At 61.6% G+C, this 11810-nt stretch overlaps 1 protein-coding gene across 1 annotated transcript; it reads left to right on the top strand.

The window, feature by feature from the left end:
• Positions 1–32: 32 nt before the first annotated feature.
• Positions 33–7351, top strand: MCRIP1 (MAPK regulated corepressor interacting protein 1). Its single transcript, XM_017657334.3, is given in 6 exon segments — positions 33–354; positions 3380–3496; positions 5369–5423; positions 5503–5621; positions 6270–6371; positions 6522–7351. Coding segments are annotated over 6 exon segments (612 nt in total). The 5' UTR covers positions 33–200; the 3' UTR covers positions 6587–7351.
• Positions 7352–11810: the final 4459 nt, after the last annotated feature.

Here is an 11810-nt window from a genome sequence, read left to right as displayed (position 1 = left end):
GGCGAGGGGAGGGCCGAGTGTTCTGGGTGCGCGGGAGCGGCGGGGAGAAGGGCTGGGCCCGCGTCCTGCGGGCGGGGGCTTGGGAGGCAGCCGGGGCCCGCCCTGCTCAGCCTCTGAAGCCGCGGCCGCCGGCTCGGCAGTGCCCTGCAGCCTCCGTTTCCCCAAGGCGGCGCTCCCGAGGATGCTTCCCGGTTACTGGAATGCAGCAGGCCAGGCCCCCGCAATATTCCTTCTGCCCGTTACCCCTGGCCTCCCCGTGCAGGTGTGAAGCGGGTAACCGCACGCCTGTTCGGCCTCAGGAGCGCGCTGGACGGCAGGGCCTGGCCCCCACCGCGCGGGTTGCCGAAGCTGACGGTGGGCCGTGGGCCGCTTAGGAGCTCAGGGCTGCATGGGGTGGGAGCCGCGTGCATTCTACTCCTAACGACAAAAGCAACCCAGGTTGTAACTAACTTCAAGTGATGTGGAAGTGCCAAATTCATATCCCTCGCCTGCCCCAAGGGAGACTCCTAGAGAAGGTGGTCTTTTAGCTGGACCCCCAAGGATGAGGAAGACAGTTTTGGGCAGAGGGGACAATTCGAGTGGAGGCCCTGAGAGGAGTGGGGAGCAGGGAGCACACTTTTGGGTGGAGTGTTGAGAGCTTTAAGTGGAGAGTGCAAGTGGGGAGGAGAGAGGGAAGGAGCTGAGTCCTGAAGGGCGTGGGCTTGATTTGGGGTGATTTGAGGGTATGGTGAGATTTCCAAGTGACTTGGGAGGTGGGTGCACAGCCTCAGGTCTGTTGCTTGGGGGGTGGGAGCTGCTGCCACCACCCAGGAAAGAGGCCAGGGAGGGCAGTGTTTACAGGCTTCACCTGGGGGGTTCATGGACCCCCAGGCCCCTTAGTGGCATCTAATACGGCAGTATTCTGCTGGCTCCTGATTGGATAGTGGATCATTTTCTAGAAGTCTCATTGGCTGAAACTGGAATGTTGAGAGCGCAGACACAGAATGCAATAGGCAAGTAGAATCTAAGAACATTGGAGAATCAGAAATTCCAAAGGGACACAGAATGACCATTAGTTGCATTATTGATTCTCTTTCCTGCAATATCTGTCAGACAACAGAATATCATCCTCTCCTGTCTTCAGGCATATGGCTGTGTGTGGGGAAAGAGTTTGGGTTCCCCCAAAGCCTTGCCTTCCTCAGAAGGTCTCTGAAGTCCTAGGTTCCCATAGAGGAACCAGGTCTACAGATCCGTCCAGGAAGACCCATACGTTGTCTTCGATCAGAGTCACGCTGGTGTCAGGGTCCAGGAACTGCCAGGGATACACACAGAGGCGGGGCCTGGGGTGCTTAGGCCAGCTGAGCCATGTGGGCCTGGCCCTTTGTGCTGTGGCCTGGAGGCCCGGCCTCCGCTGCTGCACCTGCAGAGCCTGCAGTCAGCCCCGCAGGCATTTGCTGTGGCCTGGGCTTTCCTGGGTCTCCACTTCCCTCTGTTGGGCAGACTCCATGTTAGGTCTGCCCAGAGTGGTCCTGGCTCACACTTCATGATCAGGAGCCCTCCTTCCCTCTCAGATGTGTCTGTTAGATGGGACAGTCCTTCTGTGATCACCCTGTCATCGGTGGATCAGGAGCCAGAGACCTTGCTTGAGGCAGCGGGGGGACCTAGTGAGCATCCTTGGGGGCCACGTGGGCTCAGATGAGGATGCTGAGGCCCGGAGAGGGAAGGCACTTTCCCAAGGGCAGCAGAGAAGGGATGGTTGAGCTCCAGCCACAGAGTGGTTCTGGACCTTGCCGTGTGCCCAGCATGTAGTCCGCTGTGTAGATGCCGCTGTCGTCTAGGAAGCCATGGACATCACTTAAGGTCTGTAGAGAGCATGGGACAGTGTGGGGTTGTCTGCAGTGATGGGTGCAGGCAGAGGTGGCTCTGTGGCAAAGACTATGTTTGGGGGTGGCCTGGGGGCCCAGCAGTTGTTGATAACTGATGAAATAGATTGGAGCCAGGCTGAGGCCATGCTGGCCATAGAGGGCCTGCGTGGCTTCTGGGTGGGGAGTGACTTGGGGAGGGGGGTGTCCCTGGGGTGGGGAAGGATGGTTCAGGAGGGGTGTTTAGGAACGGGAAGAAGGAACTGAAGAGCACGTTGGTGGAGGTTCTCGGAGGGAGTCCTGGGCTTGCCGCTGGCAGGGCTGTGGGCTGAGGGGAGACTGTCCCACTGCCGTCAGATCAGAGACGCCATGGATTGCAAGCTGTGCCTTATGTCTTGGCCCACCAAGAATGCAAGAATACTTTAGTTTTGACATGTTGGTGATTGCCAGATGCAACCCAATCTCAACGCTGATGAAATAAGGAAGAAATATCTTAGAATGATCTAAGAATATCTTAGAAATATCAGAATGTAGTGTATGTGATAGAGTCTTGATTTCAAGTTGAGGAAGTGATTGTGAATGAAAGGGAAGAAGAGGGGAAGGACATGTTTTGGGAACTGTCCACTTGGCCTGCTGACAGGCAAAGGCCTAGCAAATCCTTCGAGCAGGGGTACCGCCACCCTCTCCCTGACCCCCTCCGCCAGACTCAAGGCTCTCGCCTCAGCCGCTCTGCGGTTTGGCAGGTCTTCCAGGGTGTCCCTGGTGGTTCTCCAGGTGGGTGCCATTTCCCACAGCCCACTTGTGCTCCGGCCCCTCCATGCGTGCTTCCTCGTTGGGCCCCCCGCTCAGTGCTTCCCTCAGCAGTCGGCACGCTCAGGTTCTCCTCTGCTTAGCCAGGCACACACTGCTGCCAGCCCTGGCCTTGTGCCCCGCTTTGCAGCCGATGGTCATGGGCGGCAGTCTTGGCTGGCTGCCACACGTCCTCCCCTCGCCCCACTGACACCGTTCTTGCTGAGGGCAATGGGAATGTCCTCCTGGTCTAGCAGTCACCTCTCAGTCCAGGTCTTATTCGACTCCAGCCGCCCCGCTGGGCGTCTCTTCTCTGACCTCGCTCTCCCTGTGCGTGCTTGTGGCTCAGCCTTCGTCCGCAGGCTGCTTCCAGCAGGCTTCGTGCCCCCCTGAGGTCTCAGCCGTTTTGTGTCGGCTCCTTCTGCTCAGCATCTGGGGCACGATCGGCCCGCTGCTGTCGCAGTTCATGCTTGCGGCTGTCGTGCACCCACTCCCGGGTCTGGAGTCTGTTGGTACAGACTGCCCCCTTCCGTGGCTCTTCCCTCCGCAGTGGTACTGTCTCTGGCCCCTCCTGTGTGCCTCTCAGTGGCCACATGGTCCTGGAATGTCTGTCACAAGGCATGTGTGTTCTTTAGGTTTTTAGTGGAAATTTCCTTTGGGGTCAGAATTGGAGGCCCACCTCCTTGGAGGAGTTCAGGGAAGTGATGAGGGTGAGCCAGTGGTGGCTCAATGTCCCTTCCGTTTCTAAGGAGTAGCAGATCCCTGGCCTCCTGGGAAGTTGCCGGTACACCTGGGAGAAGGCCCCATGCCCCTGAGTCCTGCCAGGAAGCAGTGTCTCGGCACGGTGAGGTCAGGGGCAGGTCGCGGTGAGAAAGGCCTGGGGAGGGAGGCTGAGCTGGGGGGAGAGGGAGGACTCAGGTTCCGCAGGTTTGGGAAGACAAACTGTTGAAGCTGAGAGCCGTGTGCAGGGCGAGCACCCCGTGGAGAGGAGGCAGCCCTCTGCTCTGTTTTCAGATGCCATTTTCTTTGTCTTTCAAGTCTGAGAACGTGAGAACCTGCTGAGTGTCTGGCACCTGGCACAGGTGCTTCTAGTTCACTCTGTCCAGGGCACCAGGAACTTCTTCACTGAAGTAGGACTTCCGGGCAGGAAGGCGCTCGGTGATAGGTGCACAGCCCTGCATCTGGGAACTGGTGCGACCTCAGCAAGATCTCAGTCTGGCCAGGAAGCCTAGCAGCGGGGTGGCATGGAGACTGAGTGCTTCAGGGCCGGTGGGCTCAGGCATGGTCCCCTGAAGGCAGCTACCCTGCGCCCCCCAGGCCAGGCCTTTGGGAGCAGGTTAGGTACTCAGAGAACCCCAGGGCAACAGGTGTGTGCAGGTGGGGCGGCGGAGCCAGAAGAGCGCAAACACCTGCCTTAGCTTGGGAGGGCGAGCAGGGCACAGTGCCCACAGAGGTCGGGCCTCCTCGGAGGCTGTGACCAGAGGGATGAGGCAGAGGTTGCACTGGGAGGAGAGGCCCCCGGGGTGGGCGAGACTGGAAGGACAGGGCTTGAAGAAGTTGCCACCGGGTAGAAGACAACAGAGTGGAGGAGGGCCAAGGGTGGGCAGGGACTGGCCCGGCTGCCTGGTCCCTCCGTCTTGTTGCGTAATTGGAACTTTGCTGTCCTCTGCCTGTCCCACCACCAACAGCCCCTTAGGAGAGTATCTGCAGGGTATCCTCAGGCCAGAGAGGGCTTTGTCCCTGTGCTGTGGTGGCCGTGAGGCTGGTCTCTGGGAAGGAGGACCACGGGCAGTGAGATCCCTGAGTCTAAGAAAGAAAAAGCCCACCTAGTAGGGGCATAGGATCCCACATCCTCCAGCAAGCTGCTTTTATGCTGTTTTTTGTTGTCTGGCCTGGGCCGTGGGCTTGTATTTACCTGTGTGGGTTTTTTAAATGCCAAGTCATTTGGGTGACAGCCGAATGAGCAACAGAGGGAGCACCTCATTCTGGCCCTCTGGGAGGGGCCGCAGCCACATGATCCAGGCAGCCTGGGGCCCCTGGGCTTCAGGGGTGGGTGGGGGAAGTTCTTGTACCCCCTCCCCTGTCCCCAGAACCTAGGGTTTCCCTGCTTGCCCTCTGTACAGGGCCTCGCTGTGCAATGTGTGTTCCCTGCCCTGGAGAGTGAGCCTAAAAATGAAACCCCACCCAGGGATGTGGGATTCCCCGGACCGAGAGAGGCTGGAATTCATGGACCCCAGGGTCTCTCGTGGGTCGGGTCCGGCAGCCCTCCCACCCTATTGGGTTTGATGTCCAGGGCACCGGCCCACTTGCACCCCAGCCTCCAGGACCCAGACCTGGGGCTCTGCCGCACTCCTGTCTGTTAGGGGGCATCCCCATTTCATGGATGGGAACGGGTTCGGTGGAAACGACACGCCAGCCCTGCAGGCTGTGGGGGCAAAGTCGGGGTTCCCCCAGATGACTGCCGCCCTTCCCAGCAGCCCAGAGTGCACTGTGAGGGGGGCACCGTGACTGGGAATGTCAGCAGGGCTGCCTGACTGCTGGGAGGCTCCCCGGGCGGCAGAGGTGCAGGTGCCGGCGGCTGCCCACAGCCCAGGCACCCATCTGGCTGGAACCTACCCCTGAGGAGTACCTTGTAGGCAGTGGCCACAGCATTTGGTCACCAGCTGGAAGAGAGGCGGCTGCGCGTGTACATCTGGAGGGGCCGCTCTGCCCCATCCCGTGTCTGGACCCCCTTTCAGAGGCCAAGGGGACCCGGAAGGGAGCGTGAGGACCGGACTCCCCAGCAATGACCAGGTGGGTCTCACTGGTGGCCTCTGCCCGGGGGAGGTGGGGCTCCTGCCCCACCCCCGTCCTCACCAGCCGGGCCTCGCAGCTCCCCTGTCTCCAGAGTCGTCTACACGGGCAGGAGGAACAGCAGCCCCCGCTCTCCCCCCAGCAGCAGCGAGATCTTCACCCCCGCGCACGAGGAGAATGTGCGCTTCATTTACGAAGGTGCGTGGGGTGCCCCTAGCCCGCCCAGGGCTTGAGCTCCCAGAGCCCCTCTTCTGCCCCTCCTGGGGGTTGGCCCTGCCCTCCGGGGGCCAGGCAGGTGGGCTGACAGTGGGGACCAGTCCAGTGGGGTGACCTGGTTCTGCGAAGGGGGGTCAGGCGGTGTGGTGGCGTTTCCAGCAGGCGCCACCCCAGAGGAGGCGGTGTTTGGAGCTGGACAGCTTTGTCCCGGGGAGGGGGCTGCCATGGAAAACCACCGGTGTATCCTTGGGGATCCCAGAGGTGCCCCAGAAGTATGTCTGAGGGGTGTGAGCATGTCTGCACACGTGTGCCCATGATATGTGCCAGGAGCTGAGCTTGGGGGAGGCGGGAGGCGGGAGGGCCCAGCCCGAGGAGCGGGCCCTGGGCTGCAGCGGGTCATGTGTGCCTGTGACCATGCCCTGGTCATAGGGCCAGTGGGGTCGTGTCTGCTGGCGGAGCTGGGGCAGGAGTGTTCAAGCCGGGCTTCCTGGGGAGAGGGTGTGCTGGGGGCAACCTCAGGGCAGGAGCAGGCTGGGCAGAGGGCTGTGAGGATGCTCAGGGCAGGCGTGGTAAGGCCGAAGCTCTCTTGGCCGGGATGCTGACCCCGCCGTCTTGTGCCGACTCCCCCAGCCTGGCAGGGCGTGGAGCGAGACCTGCGGAGCCAGGTGTCCGGCAGTGAGCGGGGCCTGGTGGAGGAGTACGTGGAGAAGGTCCCTAACCCCAGCCTGAAGAGTGAGTGGAGCTGGCCTGGTGGGGTGGGCCAGGGCCTTCCTGCTTCTGAGAATCCGTCAGGGTGGACAGGGTCCCAGGGCTTCCAGCGGTGGTGAGGCCGGGACCCTGCCTCCACCTGTGCCCACCACTGGCCGTTCTGTCCCCTGGCAGCCTTCAAGCCCATCGACCTGAGTGACCTGAGGCGCCGGCACACGCAGGACGCCAGGAAGTCCTAAAGGGCAGCAGCGCCCCCACCCCGCCTTGGGGACACCGGGTGCCGCCTGATACTGGGCTCCTCCTCTCCTGTGGTCCCAGTTCTGGCAGTGGGGAGGAGGCCACAGACCCTAGGACCAGGACAGGTGTGGCGATGGCTGAGGCCCGCCACTCCTCCCCCAGCCCCATCCTCTCCTTGGGGACATCGGGCTGCCCCTGTCGCTGGAGGAGTCCTGGCCCCGCCAGCCCCTGCTCTCCCCTGGCCTGGCTGCTCCCACCCAGGCCCTGACCCGACCCTCCTCCCCTTCCTACCACTCGCCACTCCCCCACCCCTGCCCCTGCCCATGTCCAGGATCAGCACGGTGAGGGGGACTGTTGTCTTCTGGGCCAGGTTTGTCCCCTGAGGTGGCCAGGAGGCAGGCCAAGGGTGACCCTTCCACCTAGCGAGGGTCCCCCACCTGTCACTCCTGCTTCTCTGGCCCAGATACATCAGAGAGTCTAGCCCCCCTGCCCATTGTCCGGCCTGGCCCCTTCCCTGCGTCAGCCTCAGGGCAGCACCAGCCGTCTGGGCCTGGGACACCGCTGGGCGCTCCCCAAGGGATCCTGGGCTGCCAGACCTGGCCCCTGTATCTGGGGCTCTGGGGCTCCAGCAGCCCCCTTGGACAGGGGCGTGAGACTGGCCTGAGCTGGTGCTGGGAGGGCCACCAGGACCCCATTCTGTGCCTTCCCAAAGCCCAGCGTCTGGACTGGCACCTGGGGACCAGTGAATAAAGGCAGGTGGCACTGGATTGGGCTCTTGTCAGTCTCTCAGGCCCGTCCCAGTGGCCCAGGGGGCTGGAAATGTGAGGTCATCATCAAGGTGCCTGAGCCCAGAAAAGCCATCTGATCCCTGGGCTCCACTCGGGGTCTTGTGGCTCCTGGGGGGCAGTGACGGGTAGGGAGAGGTCCCTGCAGGAAAGGCTGGGCATCTCGTGGGGTCTCCTCGGAGCCCTCCTGTCAGGTGTGGGGGCCCTGGATGCAGTGGCATCCCCTCTGCAGCCCTAGACGTTCAGGGAAGTGGCTCCTCTGCTCTCCAGGTGGAGGAGGGGCCTCTGGGCCCCGAGGGTGACCCACACGTGCTTGACCTTCAGACCTGGAAAGCCCTGACAGGCCGGGCCCAGAGAGCCGGACTGGGACTTATTTTGGGAACGCCCTTTCCCAGAAGAGTGTTCTGGGCTCCGCAGATGGCTCTGGGAGGCGTCTTTTCCTGGGGACAGGGGCACAGGACGGTTCATATAATAAACAGCCACTGTGGCTCTCTGCCAGTGGGATCAGGCTGGTGCCAGGCTCTGAGCCATGTCCCTGTGACCACGTGGTCTTGTGGCTCTCTGGGGGCCTGTGGGGCAGTGTACCAAGGGGTTGCGTGTCTGCCAGCTTGGGTCACCTGAGCTGCCCCACACTGGGCTGGGAAGGGGTTCGGGCCAGCTGTGTGGTGAGCTCTTCGGGAGTCATGCCCTCCTCCCAATATGTCCTGGACCACCAGGGATGAGGCGGGATGGCAGAAACAAGGCCCTGCCCCCCGTGCTGCCCAGCGGGGCTGCCAGCGTCCTTCCAAGGGAGCCCGCCTGCTGGGGAGGCAGTGGAGGGCAGGAACTTGGGCCACCATTGCTGCGCCCATGACTGGAGGTTTTGTCAAGTGGAGATGGGAAGCCGCGGCTGCTCGGTGCTGGTGCCTGTTGCCGTTAGCCACCTGTAGGATGAGCTCGGCCTTGGCACCGTGGGCACAGCTGCGGGACGGCACAGGTGCCTGGACGTCTCCTCTGGCAGTGGCGGTTGTGGCCCAGCTGAGCCTGTGGCCTGTTGCCCCACTGCGCTCCCCCAAGTTTCCCCATCTGTAAAGTGAGGGTGTGTGCTGTTGTGGTCCTGAAGGGGTGCTGGGGTCCCCACCCAGCATGCTTGGGAACGTGTAAGGAGTATTTGGTGCATTAGTTCAGAATTGATTTTGACTCCAAGGCTCCTGGGTCATGCCTGCCCTGTGGGGCTGGAGGGTGGGGGTAGGGCCTCTGCTAATGCTCCCTTTGGGCCACATGACCCTAGAATCATCCTGCCCTTCCCACAGCACCCTCCTTGGCTCCGCCCACTGCTTGTAGTACTCCTGGAACTGTGCACCCCTCCCCGATGTGGCTAGGCCCACCGGACATGCCTCAAGGCCTCACTCCCGCTGCTCGCTTTTCTGGGCGACAGAGGCCCTGGGCCTGTGGTCTTTGCTGCCAGGAACACCTGGGAGGTGGGAATACGGCTAACAGGCCACATGCTGGGAGGGCGGTGAGGCCTTCACACGGTGCTGGGTGTGAGCAGGGCGGGGTGGGGTCTGGATCTGCGGAAGCCTGCGCTCGGCCCAGAGCACCGTCTTCGCGGCAGACCTGAGTTCCAGCGCTGCCCCCTTCCTAGAAGGGCGGTTCTTCTGGGAGTCGTGACAAATGGCTGAGGTCTTCATGTCACCGTAAAAGTGGGCCTGGCGTGGGGCAGAGGGATGCTAAGTGGTGGGGAGTGTGGGGCCCAGGTTTGGGGAGGCAGTGGTCCCTCCTGCTAGCCTGGCCCAGCTGTGGAGGGGAGCAGGCCCTCCGATGTGAGCCGGGCTCTGGCTGCACTGCTGTTCCCTGTCCGAGGTGCTGGGAGCTCTCATCGGGGTGATGGGTGGCCCCGCTCCGAGTGGCTGGAGACACCTCCCTGTGCCCCGTGCAGTCAGGGTGGCCGGGGAGAGGAGGCGACGTGTCCTGCTGGAATGGGGGTGTCCGGTTCTCCATCTTGTTCTGTCTGCACACGTGTGCTTTCATTCGAAAGTAACCCCATAGGGCTAGTTTTATTACCCCAATTTTACGAAAGGGGAAGCAGGACCTCTTGTAGGAGACTGACTTTGTTCAGATTTGTTTTTTTTTATGATATGGCAAACATTCTTACTAGTATTTTCCCAAAATGTTCAGATTTTTAAGCTTTTGTTTTTGTCCGTTTTAGTTGAGTAAATACGCAGAAGCACTCTGATCAGGGTCATGCATGCCGAGCATGAACATGTTGCTCCCTGACCCCGCCTGATACGCAGTCCGCATCACCCCAAGGTCTAGTCCTTCAGGCAAGCCGTGAGGAACTCAGTTGGAAAAGCCAAGCGCAGCTGCTCCGCGGGCTGGAGATGCCCCTGAGGCCACAGCCACTGCCCGCATTCCCCCTCCACCTCTCTGCTGGAGACCCCTGTGCTTTTGGTGATGCAGCTTCCCGCATTCCGGGCTGCTGGCCCCGTCCTTGTTGAACTCTGTCCTCTGCGTTTCTGCGAACAGGAGGCTGGGGCCTTGGGGCTCATGGAGGAGACCCTGGGGGAGAGGACCACTCTGGCCTCTGCTGAGAACAGGCTACAGGCGGGTTTCCAAGTGGAAGCAGGGAGGTGGTCAGGAGGGCTGTCAGCGAGCTGCCGGGTGGGGGGGGGAGCTCGGGGGGCCGTGTGGTGTGTGAGGTGCCTGGAGGGAGTTTGAGCCCAAAAAGTAAATTCTGGGGATCGATGGGACTAGAGGCGCCGGTCAGAAGCTGCCTGCTACTGATGACTGAGATTGGCAAGGAAAGACTGGGGCCTGACCTGCAGCGGCGCATCGGGGGGACTGGGAAAGGGACTGATGGCGGCGGGGAGCGGGCGCGGGCGGCTGGGCGGAGGCCCCTCACCTGGGGGCGCCCGACCTCAGCCCCTCAGCTGGTCTTTTGGGTTGTATTTCTGTCCATAAGCAGTGCCCACTGCTTGAAATTGCCATTTCCCTCTCTCCCCACTGCCTCACACAGACGCGTGCCCCTCCTGTCAGCCGCCCTCGCTGGTGCTCGCTCTTGGCTTTGTTTGTCGATGTGAAGTATTTACTTCATGTCTATGTTTGCGTTCGGAGCTGAGCCATGTGGTAAATTGTGATTTTTTTCTTTTCTGCACAACTTTGTTTTCCTTGGAGTTACTGCCTTCTTTTCTAATTCGCTCTGTTTTCTGTGTGTGGACGCTAAGTCCGGAGTGCTCCTCTGGGCCATCTAAGTCCCTTCTCGGTGGGCTGGGTCGCTGATTCCTTGGGGGTGTCTCTCCTGGAGACGTCCGCCCTCCTTGAGGCCCCTAACCCCCCACACACATGCAGACACGCTAGCGGATACCATACATTCTTTGGGGGAAAGCACAGAGTGCAGGTGGAGAATGAAGCCATGTGGGTGCTGGGCCCTGGTTCAGGAAGTGGGTTCACCCTCCACCGCTCCTGCAGGGCTGCGTGGTCACAGCCAGTGTTTATTGGCTGAGCAAGTCCAGCCCCTGCCAAGCCTCCACGTCCGTGCGACTCCACCAGCCTGCTCCAGCTCCCTTGGGAACAGGGACAGGGGTGAGGGAGGCCAAGGGCAGAGGGAGTCAGGATGGGGAGGGCTGTCAGGAGGCCCTAGGAGAGCAGCTCCCCCCACGGCAGTGACCAGCCCTGAGCTCAGGTGGCATGAAGGAGAGCCTGTGCCCTCCGAATACCAGCTCCTGTCCGCAGTCTCCTGGGGATCCCATCAAGATCTGGCAGGGTCCCTCTGGGCAGGGGCTTGGAGGGGAGTCAGGCTGGGGCCTGGGAAGCCTAGGACAAGAGGTGGTCTGCAGCCTCAAGGGCAGGGGCCTCAGGCTGCCAGCTGTACAGCTGGCATTGCCCAAGGGCCCAGCAGAGGTCCAGCTGCTGCACTGGCTCCCAGCCCTGCAGCCTCCACCGATCACAGTGACACTGGCACCCCACCTGGGCCACAGAAGAGCCCAATCTCCCCAAACTATGTGGCCAGGAGAGCTGTGCTGCTGTCTCTCTTGAACCAGATCCACTTCTGGAGATCTGTTTCTCCCACTTGAACCTGCTTTGTGGCCTGAGATTGGCAGGGATGAGGGAGTCCGCAGAGGACATCCGGTTCTGCATGGCCCGGAGGCCTCTACTGGGCCTGAGTCTGGCTCCGGCTGAGGCTCTGGGGGAGCCAGTGTTTGGGGCTGAAAGGGGCATGATGCCAGCTGCCTCCCTTGGCCATCTCTCCCTGCCCATCAGGCCTGTGGTGGACATGGGTGCGTGGGGGTGCAGGTCCCCTCTGGAGAGCCCCAGTGCCTCGCAGGTAATTGTATTTACTTTTCCTGAGAGGCCTCCTGTCCTCTCATTTGCTCCAGTTAGCCACGCTCTGCCTAAGCAGCCCCAGCCCACGTGGGCAGCCCACCTCCTGCCCCAGGGCTCAGGGAAGCCCTCCCTCCAGCTC

This window comes from Manis javanica, chromosome 4, assembly GCF_040802235.1.
Source record: "Manis javanica isolate MJ-LG chromosome 4, MJ_LKY, whole genome shotgun sequence".
NCBI classification, from domain to species: Eukaryota; Metazoa; Chordata; class Mammalia; order Pholidota; family Manidae; genus Manis; species Manis javanica.
This window is presented reverse-complemented; position numbering and strand designations above follow the sequence as displayed.